Genomic DNA, 21,348 nt, shown 5'->3' with positions numbered 1-21,348 from the left:
CGCCCACTCTGAATGGGTAGTTTTAGATATTAAATTTAAATTCTCTAGTCTGTGAAGTTCATCTTCAACCCGCTTTTTTAGCGCAAATGGTACAGGTCGAGCCCTACAAAATACAGATTTTGTATTTTCTTTTAAATGAAGGGAAGCTACAACATCCTTAATACAGCCTACTTCCTTGAGAAACAAATCCTGATAATCATTAACAAGATTTTTGATTCTATTTACAAAGTTGTCATCACTAATGTGTTTAATACTGGCCCAATTCAACTTAAAGGTATAAAGCCAATCCCTGCCAAAGACTGTGTCAAAATTTCCTTTCACAAGAAATAGTTTAGATAATTTCTCTTGTTCATCATATTTAACCTTAACCATAACATAACCACTAACTTTTATTTTTGATTTGTCATAGGTTACCAACAGTAGGTTAGATGGTTTAATCTGGCCTCCAATACCTAGATCATGAAATTTGTGCTCCGACATTACCGAATAGGTACTACCGGTATCCAGTTCCATCGATACCAATTTATCATTTAGCTTAACATCCAACATGATTTTTTCATGCGGATCAACACTACTTTTAATATGAAATATGTCAGCACATTCATCAACATTTGATTCAGTATCGCTCATGACATTTGAATGATTTGCCTGTAATGTACATACTCGGTTAGGCCTAGGAAATTTCCCACACACTTTTGCTAAATGTCCTACTTTTGAACATTTATGGCACTTAGAATTGGAATATTTACATTTATTGGCAAGGTGAAAATTTGATCCACAGCGAAAACAAACAGTAGTAGGTGAAGACCTATTAGAACCTTGTTTGAATGTGTCCCTATCTTGCTTAGAACCTGCTTCTCCCCTAAAATTGGTCGAACTTGACCTATTGCTCTTGCTGCCATAACTCTGGGTCTTTTTATTTGGAAAATATTTAACTCTATCAGAGGGACCTAACTTAGAAACATTTCCCTTCCAATATTTGATATCCCTAGCATGCAAATTCTCAACCCCTTTGTCAGCTAACTCGTCAGCCAAAGCCTTTTTCACCGCCTCATCAAGGGTTAGGTTAGGTGTCCTTAGAAAATAATTTTGGGTTTGCTTATTCCTAATACCTGTAGTGATTTGATCTAATATTTCTTCTTGAAGTCGCTCCTCCGTCTCAAAACCACAATGAACGCTGAGTTTTTTCAAACTACTTAAAAAATCATTAAATGATTCATTTTCTCCCTGTTTCCGAGCACGGAATCTTTGCTTTTCCACACTAGGTAGAGGTTTGGGTGAAAGGTGGGAACATAAGGATTTTTTAATTTGGTCATAGCTTAGTTCTTTGGGAGTTTTAGGCCATGAAATTGATTTTAACTTTTTGTAAATCTCCTGACCCACACTACTAATGAACAATAAAACTTGGTCAGCGGTACTCACCCCATTAAGTTCACAATAGCACTCAAACCTGTCCAGATACGAATCAAAGTCTTCTGCATTATTGTCATATTCTTGAAATAATTGAATCCTTCCGAAGTTGGAAGATGTGGGTGCTGTAGCCGTTTGTCCAAGTCCAGGTGTGGTTGGTTGCCCTTCTCCATCGTTCTTAGGCATCCTCGTCGCCAGTTTGTCGCATCAGGGAGTTGAAAAGAGACGCATCATCAGTGGTAGAATAAAATTGTATTTTGAAAGAGAGAAAACACCTGTAACAATTACAATTGCTGTAGCCTATTATAGCCTAATAAAATCTTAAGCTGTAAAATCATTTATTTGAAGTTATATTTATTTGAAATTTTAATATTGCAAATTTGGATTAATAATACAAAACAAAAGTATTAAACAAAACATTAAATGAATTTAGACACAATGTTTTATGTATATAAAATAGCAATTGAGGTTATGAACATGTGACTTTAGCCTAACATTATTAATAACAATATTCTTACCTTAAAAGGTGTTTGCTTGATACAGAAACATGTTAGAAGTACAGAAGAGATGAAATTTACAAAACTTGAAAAAGAAATTGAAATAGTTATAGCGATTAGAATTGATAATAAAATATGGCTAGGCCGAAAACATTAGACATCTCGTTGGCTGCATTACATCATTACAATCATTGGCGGAACATAGAAGAAGAACTAACGAACTTAAGATTTTCTATTGCTCAGTGCAATGCCATTAGAATTAGAACATAATCGGTGCTACATGATAACTCTTATACAATATAAAATATAATTTCTTCAAAAAAATAATAGATTTCTTCAATAATATAAAATAACAAAAATATATATAATTCTTCCAGTCTATATACAACATATGGTTTATAGGTTGCTGAGGAATGCGTACCTATATTGGTGCATATCTTCCCATTTAAATAGCATTAGGGCCTAAAAGGTACAGACTCCCCTGTTACAGGTACAGCTGTTACTGTATAGTGTGAAAGTTGGTCAACCATTGGAAGCACCTTCTAGGAATAAATCAAAGGCTTAGGGGTCAACCTTTTGAAGCCCTAATCAAAATATCCTTTTTAATTACCATTTTGCTCTGCGCAAGATCTTAAGCTTTAAAATGACACCTCAATCGTAACAATCGGAGAAGTAGGTCGGGTAAAAAAGGACTGTTACAGCTTAATGAATTAGGAAGATAGATAATGTTAAACAAGACAATGACATATCGATGCTGTATACTGGATATTACAAGACAATGCTTAACTGAAGAGCCGTTGATTTCCGGGGGTAGATGTCTGGGGGTAGATGTCTGGGGGTAGATGTCTGGGGGTAGATGTTTGGGGGTAGATGTCCGGGGGTAGATGTCTGGGGGTAGATGTCCGGGGGTAGATGTCTGGGGGTAGATGTCCGGGGGTAGATTTCCGGGGGTAGATATCCGGGGGTAGATGTCCGGGGGTAGATATCCGGGGGTAAATGTCTGGGGGTAGATATCCGGGGGTAGATGTCTGGGGGTAGATATCCAGGGGTAAATGTCTGGGGGTAGATATCCGGGGTAGATTTCCGTGCTATGGCAAATCACTTTATAATCAAACAATTACACGTTGATTATTTAATAATATATTGGGGGTAAATTTCCAGTCGCGGGCTGTTTTTTGACCGTGTATAGGCCCCGCCCCTCGTGACGTCAAAATGACGTAGGTGTTTTTTCATGGGGGTAAATATCCGGGGGTAGAAATCCGCTACCCCTCTCGGCAAACCCTTTAAAGTGTTTACATACGACGGTGTTTTTTTTTAAGTAGCAGTTTCGGTTCGAAAAGTTTCACATTACAGCATTGTTTACTTGATCATAACAACATAGTTTTACTCATAACAACACCATATAGCTGTCTCATATATGCGACGGCAAGTCACATTAGACTGAGGTCGCATATTTGCGTCGGTGTTCCAATTTTATCAAAACGGACCAATGAGGTTCAAGGATTGAGAGAGAAGAAGTAAAATTGTAATGATTTGAACTTCAACTAATCAGCTGTTCAGGTAAATTTAATTGTTGAATGGTGCAATTAGTGTTTGGTATTATGTTTTGTTGCATCACTGTCAGTGGCAATGAGAGGTTATAAACAAAAACATAACCTCTCTTAGAAGTTATGATTAGCGATTTTTAGTAGGCTAATTAAAACACTTTCGTAGTTAAAGTAGTGTACACAACTCATGTAAATAGTGTTAACAACACTCGTAGAAGTTTTTAAGGCTACTCGTGTCGTTAACACTATCTTTACGCAATCACTAAAACTACGGTAAATCACTATCTTTACGGTAAAGTAAACTACACCTGTGTTACTTATGACCCCTGGTGATGAACTACACTACACACCCTGGTAGATTCAATAATACTTACATTGCCTTCAAAATTTGGATCTAGTGCCGCTTCAAATTGGGAAACATGAGTCATGTTTCCTGCATGTTTTCTGCATGTTTTCTGCATGGTGACGACTGGAAAACTAACCAGTCAGCACCATATGTTACCATAAGTTTGTTGTAAGTGAAGTAGCCTAATGCATTTTCTTTATTTTATCTGTATAACAAAAGTTAAAAGGAAATTTACTAGATTAAGTCCCTGTTTTTTGGTACTTATTTCGGTTCCTGTTGTCGGCATTTCTCACTCTGTACAGTTGAATCGTGCGATTGTACTGTTTATTAATCTTTAAATACTTCAGGCTATGTAATTATTTGTTATTTCATACTTGTTACACGTCACTAATTTAAGATATGTTTCTAGAAAGCTCCTAGTATGTCTGACAATTTCTAAACTACTTACCTAACTAACACATTGATTTATGATTGTCAGTTAATAAGCTAAACTGTGACCTGTGTACAGAATGTACACCTGCTGCACTTGTTACCGGTTGGCGAGGGGTTGTTGACTCCATCATGCCTACAGCTGCGGAGAAAATCTGAGAACGACGTTAAGCTCATCGGACACACCCTTGTGGCTCACGAGTCGTGTTATCTGCTCACTTTGTGTAAGTTACATAAGATAATTGTTATAGCTCATGGGCTATTATTGTTTAATATGTTACTGTTTTAATGAATCACATCTTATTATCAGTATTTTTTATAACTGGCAAAGTCAACATTATCTTTTCATTAACTGAGCCAAATGGAAAGGAAAATTTATTGTTAAATGAACGGTAGCATCTATTATGAGCTGTCTCCAATATTTACCAAAAAAGAACATAGTCGAAAGAGCCAGTCATGTACTGCGCAAATGTCTGAAATTCTATTTTCCACCTTATTTTTGTTACTGAAATAATTTATGTGTCATAAAAGATGATATAGCTTATAGTAAGTTGTCCCATATCAGTATGAATTGGTTAAAAGTCGGCATATTCGACAGAAATTTGTAATTTACATCGCAGTCTGTTAGTGGCTTAGTTCAAAAACGTTAATCGTATTAAATTTAAAAACTGGCGACTACTTTAACATGGGGATGGAACATATCATCTATATATTAATAGGCAAGCATGTTTCTTTTAAACCTCTTTTCTCAGCTCTTGAGCATCGCAGGGAAAATCTACGCATACTGTTGGAAAGATATTTTCCTGTAGATGTGCAGAATCCCTTTATAAATAGGGATGGACGAGATTGGATTTTTAGTTTGAGACGAGACGAGACGAGATTTTTTATTTCTCATAAAATTTCGAGACGAGATCGAGACGGGATTTCCCTTCTCATACACAACGGGAAATGCACGTGCGGAATTTTTACCAGATTTTGTAACATTGTTAGATGACTGTTTAAATACAAAAATAATGATAATAGGCAAGAATATTTACAATCTTTTATTAAAAAACATCAGCATAACATTTTTTTATTAATCACGCCTAACTTATTAAAAATGCCTACGATTAGGAAACATAGTGATATCAGTTAGGATAGAGTTCAACTCATCCTAAAATAAAATAAATCATAAAATAAAATATTAATTTTTATAAAATAGTTACTGGTTTTGACTTTTTTTATAGTAATAAAACATTCCTCACACTGCTAACAAACACTTAACAAAACTTCTCAAATGTTATTAAAATAATTAAAGTAATATTTACATTTGAAGAATTAATTCAATAAGAACGCCTTCGCAAAGGAAACGCAACTACAACACGCTCCTGTATTGCGGGTATTGCATTGACTTTCTGCAGGCGTTTATATATTTTTTTTTTTTAATTCTCGTCTCGATAAAAATCTCGGCCAAAAAGAAATCTCGTCTCGTGTAACGAGATTTAAAATTTCCCGGAAATTTCCCGAAATTTCGAGACTTGACCATCCCTATTTATAAATTAAAATAGGCTCTAAAATAAGCACAAAAAATTAATTTAAAATTTGACAAAATTAACATGGATCTTATGAATGTGGCATGCTGGTGACGAAATATAAACAGAAAATCAAAACAAGGGGAAGAAACTCCAATCACATGTTTTATTTACAGTGTGGGGTAGGGGTCTGCGGTACAGAAAATTTAAGGTCGGTACGGTTCGGTACGGTACAATATATTGTACCTCGGTTCTCGGTATAAAATCGGTACGGTACGCGGCTACCCATATTTTTGCGGTTTTCTTCTCAGAACTGTATTTAAACCATTATTTTTAATCTTAATACATTGACATTACTATGAAAATGGATAGTATCCTACATTCATGGTTTAACTAACAACAATTACTGTACCACACATTATTAAAACCTTTTACTCCAAAGAGGATTGTGTCAAGAAAAATCACAGTTAAGATAAAGGCTTTACCTATTTTACTCTGAGATACTTTAAATAGCCATGATAAAGTGGTTTTAAAATCAGGATAAGAATGTTTAGGAATAAACATGTTTGAAGCATTAATTGACAAGATAATTTCACACAACTAACTGGTAAATTATTTCCAACCATCACAATGTCTAGTTGTTTTTTAACCCTTTGAGTGCCGGAGACTTTATGTCAGGTACTACACTAAAGTGCCATGTGAGTTATAACTAGGCCTACCCAAAAATGCCGGGCCCTTTTTGTGGCTTTTAGCAATACTTCAGTATAAACGCTATAACTTTTTTATTTATCAACCAATTTTATTAATTTTTTTTTATTTACAGAGAAATAACTATTCTACAATATAACACAATTTATAAGTATATTTCATGCAGCAGGCAGTGTGAAAATGATGAAAAATACATACCTTGAAAAGTTTTTTCAAAAAAATTCCATATTCAATGCTGTGTATCATGTGAGAAAAAAATGTTTCACTCAATAAAACTCATACCACTCTGTTTTATATTTAACTGCCAACAAACATTCCAAGTTTCATGAGAAAATAAAGTCAAATAATGAGGTAACAACGTTTTTAGTAATATCATACATTTTTCCTCGGCAGCACAGATATCACACACTAAAGTCATCATGGCCTCTTAGTCCTATTCTACAAATAATTTGGCCTAAACTTATACAATAAATTGTTTTAGTGCCAAATCTGAATGATAAAATAATAAAAAGTCATTTTGAGTAAAATAATAACATACAAAAAATATTTACAATAAGGCGGAACTGTTGGCGAACATATTTTAGCAGTGATGTTGAGTGACACACTTATGGTGCAATCCTTTTTTGCACCTTTTGCACATAAATGTGGATTTCTTTCTCCTTCCACCTTCTCTTGTACTTGCTTTGCTGCAAACACAGCAGTTTTTTTCCCGGTTTTCTGGAATTTTTTCAACTAATGGGCTGTCTGCGTCGCCACCACCACGGGAGATTCCGGTCGGAGTTATGTTAGTTATGTCAGTTATGTTGGGTCTCATTTCTTGGATAACTAACTATTCTTTGGCCAGTTCCTCTACAATAAATATACTGTAGGCCAGCCTGTTCATTGGTTTATCAGTGTTAAGTTTGTACAGCAGGTAGGAGTTGAGGAGCATACAGCTAAAAATATTAAACGTGACCTTCTTCCAAAATTTTAAAGTTTTTCTGTCATCTAAGTATTGGTAAAGCATTTGGTCACAGCCATCTACTCCCCCCATGAAGTCATTATAGTTTCTAATTACTTTAGGCTTATTTGTGACATGAACTGACGTCCCCCTTACCCTTGCCCTTCGCTCACTCTCTGCTTTGCCATTGGTTGTTAGTAATAGGACTTGGTTTTTCTGTGATTTTTTTTGCCTATATCCTACCATTAAGAGGTTGTCTTTCCTCAAATACTTTTTCTGCCCTACTTCAAATTTCTCTTTCATTACTTCTGGTATTCCTTTTCTTTTCTTTCGCAATGTACCTGTGAGGTTCGTTGCCTGAGTAAGCAAAAACTTTGCTAGTTTTATTGTGGTAAAAAAATTATCCACAAACACGTGGTACCCCTTGCCAAGTAAGTTTGTCATCATCAGTAGTTTCTCAACAACATAGAAACCAAGGCCCTTCTGTGTTATTTCCCTTTTGTTAGGTCGTTTAGCTCCACGATACACAAAGAAGGACATACAGTAGTGTGTGACAGAATCACAAATGCACCATAATTTAACGCCCCACCGATGTCTCTTTTTGGGCAAATACTGTAACAACTGGGAGTGGGCCTTGGTGCTTACCATGCTCTCATCAACTGAAAGGTTCTCACTAGGAGTAAAGTGAAACCTAGATACCCTATTCATGTGGTCAACTATTGGTTGAAATCTAGCGCACGGGTTATACCCAGGTTCGCGCGGACGAGGCAGTTCTGTTGTGTCAACCAAGTGGAAAAACTGGAGGATTGCTTGAAATCTGTTCCTATTGAACATTCTTGGAAACCAAGGCATAAACTGACTGCTAGTCCTTGACCAATAGCAAAATATTGTAGGTTTTACATTTAGGCCCATATTTAGTAGCACTGCTACAAAAGCCTGCATCTCGATTCGAGTTACCGGTCTCCAGGACTTGGCCCTGCTATGTTCTTTGAGTTGGTGGGCATTTGCAGTAATAAAATTATTAGCAAATTTGTTTGTATATTTTACTAGCATATCAAACAAAGCAACAGTAAAAAATAGTTTGAAATAATCTATTGGAGATGAATTCCTAGGGGGGCAGTGTTTCACGCCAGACAATTCATGAAAAGTAAACGGATTATTGCCGCCAGGGTCATTTTCTTCATTTACTTCTGTCCAACCAGTTCCATCCTCACTATCCTCATTATTTTCAAGATTTTGTTCTTGGTTAGGTGCATCTAACCTAGGTCTACCCCGACGTCTTGGTGCAGGGTTTGGTGCTGGCATAGGCCTAGGATTTTCCACTCTATCCTCCTCCTCATCTGTTGAATAATTATTATTACCAAAGGACTGTAATATCCTATCTATCCTACGTTGATTGTTACCTTCATAGGGGTCGTAATCGGGGTCACTATCGGTATCATCCACAAGATCAGAAATTGAGTCAATGTCAGATTCGGCACCAGAACTACTTTCAATTTCAGAAACCTCACTCACAAAACTATCATCTAAAAAGTCGTCATCTAGAGTTCTTGCAATTGCATTGTCACTTAGTGGAGATCTAGATCGATCCATTACTAATAATCAATAACAAAACGTCTCGTAAAAACACCGCGCATAACCAAACACTTGTTTACAGACAGTGAAATACGATGTCAACAATTACGCGCCAGCTGTGACAGCCATCTTGATCTCTGTGTTACAACATATGAAAACGTAGTACTATAACAAGTGAATGATTACAATTATCGCCGATTCAACGCATTATTTACAAAGAGGAAGTCTTTCTCTTTCAAAAGAATATAAAATATGTGCATATAATCGTCTTTTTCGCATTTTAATATCGCGTTTTTCAAACGTCCGGCTAACCGGACGTTGGCACTTTTGGCTCGTTCTGAAAACGTCCGGTCACCCGGACGTTGGCACTTTTGGCTCGTTCTAAAAACGTCCGGTTCCCCGGACGTTGGCACTCAAAGGGTTAAACTTAAAAACATATAAAAGCATTCAGTACAAAAACAGTGTAGTTGCCAGCTGTTGCCAGCACATTCAACAGATGACATTGAAAAACAGGATGTTATGATGAAGTAATGTTAAAGAGCATTTTTTTATCAGCTTGAAAACTAATTATAAGATGGATACATCTCTTGCAAGGTTCTTTTCTGAAACTAAAATTTGGATTACCACAGAGTAATATTATTGTCTTTTCATTTACAAAGTTAAAATCGACACATATCAGACTCAATCCAATTTTCTTAGTATATTTTAAAGCTCTTCCAAAGAGTCAAAAGACCCATCAGGCCTAGACCTAATTATTTAGGATGGCCTATATAAATTGAGTAGGTTACAATGAGGGTAGCAAAATCACTATCATAATTCCAGTGCATAAGATTTAGATTGCATAAAGTACCTTCAACACAATAAAAAAATATAGGAAACAAAAAACATTTAAACCTTAACAGCCACATCCAACAATATAAGACAAGATACAGAACATGCAATGACATAATTTAAGACCGAGTAGGCTTGCATAACGGAAAAAAAATAATGCAAACAACAACTACTACGCTTGTGGTTTCATCAATAGAAAGATAAAATATCCATAACAAATATCTTAACTTATAAAATAAGATTGCAGATTAGTTACAAGTTTAATATGAAGCCATAAACAGTTTTATGGCATTAGGCAATGGCCAGCGGCAAATTGAATATTCACGAAAATACTGACTGAATTAGAGATAAAATTTACAGTCATCATAAAACTATTATTTTTATGATAAAATAGAATTGGGGAAATTCGTAAAGGAAGAAAAGTGATAAAACTCGACAGTTCTTGGAAGTACTTGAATACAACAATTATTGTCATGATAAAATGGTAATGGATTTGGGACTGCTAATGGGTTTTTTATTGCATCACCCTAGTAATAAATTATGAAGATCGTAAACGAACATCTGATAAGACTTTTATGTGCTCAGAACCAACTACGATAGTAAATGATGAGTAATTTATTATTATAATACGGTGTACCGAACCGAATTTGTACCGCGTAAAACGCTGTACCGAACCGATGACGGTAATTAAGCTTGTACCGTACCGACTTTTTCGGTGGGGTGAAAATAGAGAAGTCTGTACAATACATAAATTTGGTCGAGTTTCGACCACTGGACGACCTCTAGTACTTATTTAATAGGCAAGCAGGTTTTTTGTGACAATTACTCCTCCGAAACTACAGAACCGATTGACATGTTTTTCGTGTCATTGGAAAGAGCGTAGCGTGAAGTTGTGCAAGAAACTTTCTTTTTAAGGAAATAATTAGAGAGTGAGGACCTGAGGCCCTTTAAAGTTTTGTATTTCTCTATAAAATTAACATGGGAAACAAAAATTGTCATGGAACTCCAGCTGTTGTCAGAAATTTAAAGTGAGGAGAAGAACATATCTTAATTAGGGGTCTGCGGTACAGAAAATTTAAGGTCGGTACGGTACAATATTTTGTACCTCGGTTCTCGGTACAAGATTGGTACGGTACGGGGCTACCCGTATTTTTGTGGTTTTCTTCTCAGAACTATATTAAAACCATTATTTTTAACTTTAATACATTGACATTACTATGAAAATGGATAGTATCCTACATTCATGGTTTTCTAACAACAATTACTGTACCACACATTATTAAAACAAAACCTTTTACTACTACGAGGATTGTGCCAAGAAAAATCACAGTTAAGATAAAGGCTTTAGGCCTACCTATTTTACTCTGAGATACTTTGAATAGCCATGATAAAGTGGTTTTAAAAATAGGTTTTTAAGAATAAACATGTTAGAAACATTTACTGACAAGATAGTTTCACACGTCTGGTTAACTATTTCCAACCAACACAATGTCTAGTTGTTTTTAGTGAATTTCCCTATAGGGAAGTAGCTATTACCGTAGGTCTCATGGTAAGACTTAGGCCCGGGACCGATTTACTTTTTCATTTTAATGTCCCCAGAGGCCAAAAACACCATTCGTTCAAATTTTTATATATGTATATATATATATATATATATATACTAGCTGTGTGCCCGTTCTACGCACGGGGATCTTAAAGTAGTCAGTTGAAACCTTCTCATATTAAGAAAAGCAGTTGGTTTGCATATTTTCAGATATGCTGGCAAAACTCAAAACTATTATATATAAACCTTCGCAAATACAGTATCTGACAGTTTCAAGCCAAAACAAATGCTTCGCAATTAAATGTCACCCAGATCGTGTTGGTCCATCTGTTAAATCCAATGATTAAACTAAAAAAAACTTTATAGGCCTAGATCTATGAGGCATAGCCCTAAGGCCTATAGTTGAAAGTTACTTCCCACAATGGTTAAAGGTATTTAAAGTACTACCTCAACCTCACCATTTAACACTTTATTCGGGTTGACATTTTCATTATCAAGGTGCTCTTGTCCTTTTCGTGACACTGAGAAATAAGGACATAAATGCGTTACCAACAGACATACACACAAAAATACAGAACTTAATTAGGGAATTTGCTACGTTTTAAGCATAACAAAGTACATATAAAATTAGAATTTGAAATCTTTGTCAATGTCATCAAATTTCATCATAACAATTTATATTTGCTTGGACCGAAGATGACCCGAAATGCTGTCGAAATGACGGCTTACTTTATGAAATGAAGTACTATAGACAATTTAGATCGGTAATTTAGCCTATAGTAAAAATTACCAAAATAGGCCACGAACTATTGATACATAAACAACGTAAATCGTAAACAATTCATGATGGTTTGCTAAACAAATGTTTTACTTAAATGAGTTATCATTTTCTTAGCATAAACTAACATTTGGAATCCAGACAGAAAAAGCAAAACTTATACAGTTAAGACATTAATTAAATTGAATAAGGCTGTAATACCACTGCATAAATAAGGCGCAACACCAACGATAACTAATTTGTAAATTACAGTGATGTGTTGGTACCTACATAAAAATGATTCTTGCTGCTACCAACGGTTCTAAGGAAAAGAACCAGTACCAAAAACCAACATTTGCAGTTAAGAATTACGTCCGACAAATTAAATGCGTTAATCAAGTCCCAAGGTTATTGATTTCTTGGTTTTGAATTTTCTCGTGAAAAGATATCGGCAATCAAAATTATTTCCCATTAATTGCTTTATTCGTAAACAACTTTTAATGTAAACTTATTGGTGTCAGTTTGAAAAAAAACAACCTTATAAAAACAATTGTTTGTTATTTAATAGATTACGCAGGCCTATTCTCTAAACAATGATTGGTATATCGTTTAACATTAGAATGAAATGTGACAAAAATCACGCAATGCTGGCTTTTTGGACGTTTGTAATTTTATTTCTTAAGTAGGGAGGCCGTGTATTCTAGGGAAAAGTACCGGTATCAAGGATCATCGTCGATAAGGTTGTTTTGAATAATTGGGTAGGCGTAAGTACCCAAGAGATTGGCTATGGGCCTATTGGCTGTATGGTCCAGCGATTGCATCATACGGTGAGTAGGAACAGAAAGTGACACATTGGAAAAGCGAGTTTAGCATCATCCATAAACCGTAAACCTCTGTTACAATCACCCACTGCAGTTGTGATTTTTTACTTTACACTTTACACAACCACCATTGGAGCACCGTCAATGAGTGGAATCCTTGTAAGTAAGCTATTGGCGACGATCATTAATAAATTCAAGTTTTCCAGCCGTATACAACACTGATTCAAGGTCTTCTTTCTAGTTATCAAAACTCAAGAACAATTTTATACACAAAGAATATCTGGTTCCTGACCTGGATGATGTTATTAAATTTCATTTACGGTTACACTATATTATTCCACTTGCGATTAATTAAATCCGTTATGTATGACGTTTTTAATCTCACTTGGATGGGCTTTGCCTTCAAAACGTGATCGGAAATGGTTGTGGTATTTGTAAACAACATTTGTAAACATATCAGTGACAGCTAGAAAAAATAATCTTGATCCGAACAGCTGTTCGTTATTTCATAGATCATTATGTGATAAAAATTGGACGAAAACTTGACAAAAATCGCACAAAACTGCATTTTTGAACGTCCGTAATGTTATTTACTAAGTAGTGAGACCATATTATAATGGCTAAAGACACTCTCGCCAATCCAGTGAATACATTAAAATGACTTGGATCTTGATAGATACTCTCGTTTTCCTGGAGAAGATTGCGTAAAATGCCATCTTGAGTGTTACAGAAAGACAGAAAGACAGACAGACAGACAGACAGAAATTTAGATGAGACTTGTTTCGGCTTCTTTAATGTACAAAACGTAAAAATAACCTACAAATGAATGATTCTGAGCAATGTACAGACAAAACTCTAATTTTATTTATATAGATATAGATTTATATATATATATATATGTGTGTCCGTGAACACGATAACTTGAGTAATTTTTATCTGATTTTGATGAAATTTGGTTTGAAGGTGTATGGCGGGATAAACTTGAATGAGTTCGCGATCCAGCATGATCGGACCATGGGAACAGGGTTTTATGGGGTAAAAATTGATTTTTCTCACTTCTTATCCTCAAAACACAAAATTTCCCAATTTTTCTCTAAACCTTCTTAAAGAGCTTAAAAAAACAAACAATTCAGTATATCAAAGTGTTTTTGTACGGTTATTGGTTACGGAGAAAACAGAAAAAATGGCAAATTTAAAATTCCCATGTTATTCTTATGGAGAATATTGTAAAATGTTGTAGTTTGCTTGTTTATGGACAGCCATATTTTGATCAAACTTGGCAAATTTATTTATTTTATAGTAAGCTACCAATATTTTACTAAAAACACACTACTTTATTAGTTCCTTGTAGCAGCAAACCTTGGTACTCGTTAAACCTAATGTTATTTAAATAGGCCTAGATCAATTGAAAATCAATTCGGCCAAATGGAAATTCCCTTAGACGGCAGGTTTGCTGCGGCGGGGGTATATACTGTAGATGGTAAGTCCAGTATAGTGACAAACGTAGGAGACTACGAGGACTCTTGGTCACTTTGTAGTGGGAAAATCAATCACTCCAGCTGATTACGGAGCAGCCTCAAAGGCACTTTGATTTATGAATACAGAAATACTTTCGTCGCAGAAAGTATCGTTATAAACAATTTTAATAAATTAGAATATTTATACATGGACTCAATTTCAGATGATGATGAGAATCATCAGGTCTATTATCCTATATTGTATCGCACGTGAAATCGTGTACCAATTTAATCTGAAAGATGCGAAATGAAGAAGTAAATAGTAGGTATTTGTGTGGCACTTTGCTGCACGGCTTCGCACGATTGAAATGTTTACGCTCGAGCCATAGGCCAGTGTGGAAAGTTTCTTGAGTGCAGCAAAGTCAGTTTGCACTCGTGTTACGCATTATATTTTTCATACAGTTATTATAAATCATAGAAATGATTAGTCTTTCAAACACTGTACAGCAATTTTTTAGGTTAGGTTAAATCCAAACATTGAACGAAGTGGGAAACGCTGTACCAGCTGATCGTAGTCGTAGTATCAAGTTTTGCCAGCTTATTTCCAAGCGTACACGGATTACGTACATAATAAAAGCACGATGTTTTGTGTTGTTTGGTTAGAATACTGTTGTGCGACAAAGTAAAAACGTTTACGACAAAGTAAGTAAATGCAGCAATTAGCAGATTTCTGTACAATAATCAGTGCAAGGAAGCCCACTTTGTTGGGCGACTGTAGGAAATAAGTTACGTATTGACAATTTATAAATTGAAAAATATACTAAAGGAATTAATTTAAATTACTGTATACAGGTTTTAATTAATTCAGATTTAATTGGAGTTAATAAAAAATAATAGCCAGGTAAAAAAAATTAATATGCTTTAACAAAAAAAAAGAAAAAAATACTTTAAAAAATAAACGTTACGTACAACTAGACAATTCTCAATTACTATGTTTAGTAGTTTAACCTCGGCCATAGCAAATGTTATAGAACTTCAATTAAAACACCAAGTGGAACGTTTTGACATTTAATAAACTGCACTTTAATTTTGTTTTAAATATTGTTGGTTAAACACTCCAAGCACCGTAGGCTGTATTAACACATAAACAGTTCCGAGTGATATTAGAGCAGTAAGTCGGAGTGTAAGGGAAGTAATATCAAGCCACAAGGTGGGTATCTCTACCTTTGGTTTCATAATATCAAACTACCTTTACAAAATAAATTCCACAAAGTGAATGGAAATTATTTGTTTTTTAATAAACCACTCATACGATATATTTTTTAACTTTGAAACATTTAGAACATTTAAAAAATAATTTTAACAGCTTGTTATTGGTTCAGCTATAATCTTTGTTATTTTGACAACGCGTAAAGATTTACAGCGTAAAATGGGTTTACTGTATTTCTGAAGAGTTTCTCCGAAATCTTAATAGAAACTCTTTCGATTTTCTTATTATACCGCTTCAGTATGCCCGACTAGGTCCTATTAAATGTGTTATTGGATTATATATTAAATCTTTTACCAATAGATTTAATAGGTATAGATTTGGATCAAAAATTAACTTACTCCTTTGGTTGATTTCATAAATTTCCGTCATAAATGAAGACAGTACTTCAAAATATTCACACGTATAATTGAATAATGAATAATGTCCCAACCCGAACATAGAGGGTTCAAACTCTAAGCTTAGTCGCCATATTGGAAAATGGGGGTCATTTTTTTAAAGTGAAATTTAAGGTTATAACGTATTTTATGACTGTTTTAGGATGTGGATTTAATTTTTACGACTTATACATTAGTTGCATTATCCCTCCAAACCTAATTGGATGGTAGTAGGATGCAGAATGTACAAGCATTTTCTCAGGTGGAACCCGCTGTAACCCCCAAAAATGTAGCTTTAGAGGAAAAATTCGAATTAGTGCGGTGCGGGGTTGGTCACTTACTTTAATACTTTACTTTGGAACATATAATGGTTATTCCAAGTGTGAATGGAGAAGAGTGTAGAATGAATCTTGTAGTCTTGTTACTGACTAAAGCTGACATGTTCCATGGACAGGACTTTAAAATAATAGTCGATACAGCCAATGCCAACTAAGGAACCTACAGTCCTATAGTGGAATCCGAAACACATGTTTGCCTTGTAATTTATGAATTTGTCTAAATATCAGGATAGTAACGCAGATTGTACTCACTAGTGCGGACGTTATTCCACACCAGGGAGTATCGCGTCCACAAACCACGCCTATTAATAACAATTGGTGACCTCCAAGTAGCTGGATTACAGGACGATGCCACGGTCTCAGTCATACTAGTAATAGGAGTAAACTGAATAATACAGTGAGTATTGGCTATGTCACCTAAATAATCTGGTAATTAATGCCTACCTAACCTGATTAAATGTTGGACTACTTGATGGAGATACACAAAACCTATTACTGTTAAGAAATTCCACCATTTAGTCTTTTGGAGTATAACGTCATAAAACGCATTTGCCCATATAGACTACAGATCTGTTAGTGAAACTTATTCATCAAAGCAATTGGTGAGCCACTAAGGTTAACTGTACTGATAAAAAGTAATGGCAGATATCACGATCCAAACCCACGACATCGTTTCCCTGGGCCCGAAGTCCGTGGTGTTACCAACTGAGCCACCGACTCACTAACATGAGGCGTATTACTTAAGTAGATAAAATTACAAAACAACATGCACAAGAACAGACTCATACAAACTCTTAGAATGGATAACATTAAAATAAAACTCATAGGAAAGCAAAAATTGCATACGAAAAATCGATTTAAAACCATTTGGTTCTGGTCCACAATCTACTGTACAATTTCTAGTTCTGTTAAAGATATTGTAACCTATTTAGGCAGAAAATTAAGTCTCCTTGATCTTAGGGACAACTTGAAATTACGTTTTCAGAACTTTGAACGATATCCTCACCAGGAAATATTGTCATAAATGAGCAGCTAAGGGACAAATCAAATAATTTATACCTTTTTTAAAAAGGTATATTTGCTGCAGGGTTAGGGAATGTTTTATTGTACTAAACCGAATAACCTCGTAAATCGTGTTTCGAGAACCATTATTAACTTACTTATTAAAACCACGTACTAAACAAAAAAAGTCTTATAAAAAAGTCAACCACCATAAATGCTTTCATAAATTTTTATCACACTAGTCCCAAGCAAGTATTTTGTAATCGTATAGTTGGCCTGGCTACAATGTACATATTCACATATTTCATTACCCTGGAAACCATTTTATTGTTACACCTGAATTCAACTGAAAAGGTTTAACTTGTGTTCTGACAATTAATCAACCTTAGTTGAATAACAAGAACACTTAACTTCTGCATAGAATCCAAGAAGCTTCATTTAGAAGCGTCTACTTAGGAGCTTCCACAGAAGCTTCATTGAGAAGAGTTAGCCTTCAACAAACAGTTAGACAACAAAAAGTTAGAAGCGTTCCAAAGCAGCTTCAATTAGAAGAGTTAGCCTTCAACAAACAGTTAGACAACAAAAAGTTAGAAGCGTTCCACAGAAGCTTCATTTAGAAGAGTTAGCCTTCTTAGAAGCGTTCCAAAGCAGCTTCAATTAGAAGCCTTAGTCTACTTACAAGTCTTCCACAGAAGCTTAACTCAGAAGTGTGAAAAAGAAGCGTTCCGAAAAAGCGACATAAGAAGTTAGCCTACTCCGCTAGACAACCTTCCTATCCCTTAGACCAGCATCTCCACCTTTTGAAATGGACGCCCTAAGGAGGGCTTGGTAAGTACTATTTTCTGGCTCTATTATGCACAACATTAGTTGTAGATCTAGTACGGAGAGTTCTTAGTTTTTCTAATTATTGAAAAAATAGGTTTTATACCACGTTTACTTATTAAGCTAAAAAAACCTTACAGATTCTAATGTAATCCAATCAGTAGCCATTGACTGTAAAACAATGTACTAAACAATCTTTGTTTCCAAGTACGTTTGGTAAAACTGTATTACAATTAGAAAATTTGGTATGTTTCTTCAGGGAGGAGCATGGTGCCCTGTTGGCCGTAGGGGGGCTGGGGGCCGTTGTCACTGTGGTGTCGGTGGGTATCTGGCTGTGGGGTAGGTGGAACGACGACCCACCGGCACCATCCCCCCCGAGATACTCGAGCCGGTTGTTGATGACCCCACCACCTACCACTCCACAACGGGAAGTCACATTAGCTGTAATAGATCTGGACTGAAATTCATCAATTTGGAAACAATTTGTTAATAAAAAAATCAATAAATTTTTGTGATTTTAAGGGAGTTTTTTTATAGCTTCTAAACAGTTTTTTTTACAAACACATCATTTGCCATTGGCTTAAACCACTGGCTTTCACATTCGTCAGGTATACCCTCTTCATAATTTTGGAATACGTTTAATAGGGTAAGGCAGTGCTTTATATTATACTAGGCGTTTAAAAAAGTTAGGGACATAGTTCAAGTAGAGATGCTTTGGGCGAATATAATCAAAATGTTTATTTGGAAATATGTCATGATGCGTTTTGTTTAGCCTCTTTCTGTCCGTATACGTTTTTTTACCTAAACATTCATGAATCCTGATGGTTTGAACTACATTGTTGAGATTCTATAACATAATTTGACCGAATTTTTATTTTATCTTTGCGTCAAACTATGAGAATAAAACAATCTTAAACCACTTAAATATTGTGGTTATTTTAAATAGTTGATGCTGAATTTCACAAACTTCGGTCAAATTTAGTAAATTCTATGGATATAACAACGATATCTTAATAAGCTTAGTTAGGTAAAAAAAACCTCAAGAGGAGTTTTTAAACCTTTTTCCCTTGTATTTTATCAACGGTTATTTTAGGGTTTTTTAATAACCGTTTTATACTATTTTATGAAAATAATATATTAAAATATTGCATGTATTATAAATGAGCCATGACTAATTCCACCGGGCGAATGTCATGACTCATATTCAATGGTTCAAGTGTTTTTAGCGAATTTCCCATAAGGGAATAAGCTATTACCGTAGTACTCATGGTAAGACCTGGACCCGGGACCGATTTACTTTTTCGTTTTGAAGTCCCTAGAGGCCAAAAAAACCATCCGTTCAAATTCATATATATATATATATATTTATATATGTGTCCGTTAGCGCGATAACTCGAGCAAAAATCATCCGATTTTGATGAAATTTGGTACAAACGTGTAAAACTACGTTTATTCGAACGAGTTCGCGAACCAGCATGATCAGACTATGGGAACAGGGGTTTATGGGGGGTTTTATGGGGTAAAAATTGGTTTTTCCCATTTTTGAACCTAAAACCTTAAAATTTAGCAATTTCTTTTCAAACCATTTTGTAGAGCTTAAAAAAAACAAATTATTTAGTATATTGAAGCGTTATTATGCACCTAATGGTTACGGAGAAAATTCCAAAAATCGGTCAATTTAAAATTCCCATGTTATTCTTATGGAGAAATCCGATCAGGCAAATGGAAATTCGCTTAGTCTGCAGGTTTGCTGCGGCGGGGGTATTTTATATTTTTAGCTGTTCACAGCAGACAACAATGAAAAACAGGAGGTTATGATGAAGTAATGGCAAAGAGCATCTTTTTTTATCAGCTTCAAAACTAGTTATAAGATGGATACAACTCTTGCAAAGTTTTTTTCTGAAACTAAAATTTGGATTATCACAGAGTAAGATTAATGTCTTTTCATTTACAAAGTTAACAAACACAATATCAATCATATCAATCATTAGTTTATCTCAGGTTCAATCCAATTTCTTAGTATATTTTAAAGCTCTTCCAAAGAATCAAAATACCCAGGCCTAGACCTAATTATTTAGGAGGGCCTATATATAAATTGATTAGGTTAATGAGGGTAGCAAAATCACTATCTAGTTCATAAGATTTAGATTGCATAAAGTACCTTCAACACAATAAAAATACAGGAAACTAAATAAACATTTAAGCTAGTGATGTGACGAGTCGGGTACTTTCCTGACTCGAGTGACTCGACTCGCCAACTGCCGTGAACTCGAGTTAAGAGTCGAGTCAGACTCAACTCGAAACTCGACCTGTAACCAATGCATCATGGGAGTCAGCAATGACTCGGAGTCGACCAATAGGGTTATAGTTTTGAGAGTCGGCCGACTCGGTAGCGGCCAATAGCGTATCAGCTTTACGAGTTGAGTCGACTCTACTCGAGACGTTCCGAGTTTGTGTAAGTTCGGCATTCTCCGTATGAGTTCTATTATACAATTTGAACTGACACAGATCCCGCCAGACTCGCACTCGGGCAATAGGGTTGAATCTATGCGAGTCGACTCGTAAAGCTGTGACGCTATTGGCCGAAAGCGAGTCAACTCAAGTCAACTCGTTACGTCCCGAGTTCGTAAAGGTTCGGCTTTCTCCGTATGAGTTTGGTTTCTTGACTTGCTTTGAGGCTGTGAGCCAATAGCAATAGCGTTTAAGTTTTGCGAGTCGGACTCGTTACGTTACGAGTTGGTGTAGCTTCGGCAATCTCCGTACGAGTTCGTAATAACTCGAGTTGTTGAATGAGATGACTCTAGTTGACTCAACTCGGGTCTTGACTCGAGTCAACTCAACTCGCCACATCACTAATTTAAGCCTTAAACAGCCATATCTAACAATATAAGACAAGATACAGAACATGCAATGACATAATTTGAGACCGAGTAGGCTTGCATAACGATAAAAAAATTATGCAAACAACAACGTCTATGCTTGTGGTTTCTCAATAAGAAGATAAAATATCCATAACAAATATTTTAACTTATAAAATAAGATTCTAGACTAGTTACAAGTTTAATATGTAACCATAAACAGTTTTATGGCAGTAGGCAATTGCCAACGGCAAATTGAATATTCACAAAAATACTGACTGAGTTAGAGATAACATTTAACAGTCATCATAA

At 35.3% G+C, this 21,348-nt stretch overlaps 1 protein-coding gene across 1 annotated transcript in view; it reads left to right on the top strand.

Moving 5' to 3' along the window:
- LOC128990195 (nucleolar protein 11-like) overlaps positions 1-21,348 on the top strand; it is a 55,457-nt gene that overhangs the window by 12,393 nt on the left and 21,716 nt on the right. Inside the window, exon 4 of the mRNA XM_054412483.1 lies at positions 4,309-4,453. Coding sequence (XP_054268458.1) covers positions 4,309-4,453 — 145 coding nt within the window. The remainder of the gene's footprint in view (positions 1-4,308; positions 4,454-21,348) is intronic.

This window comes from Macrosteles quadrilineatus, unplaced genomic scaffold (assembly GCF_028750875.1).
Source record: "Macrosteles quadrilineatus isolate MER2022 unplaced genomic scaffold, UCM_ALF_1.0 Scaffold_3__2_contigs__length_128488019, whole genome shotgun sequence".
In the NCBI taxonomy this organism is placed as follows: domain Eukaryota; kingdom Metazoa; phylum Arthropoda; class Insecta; order Hemiptera; family Cicadellidae; genus Macrosteles; species Macrosteles quadrilineatus.
The sequence above is the reverse complement of the archived record's forward strand: the minus strand, read 5'-3'. Positions and strand labels throughout refer to the sequence as shown.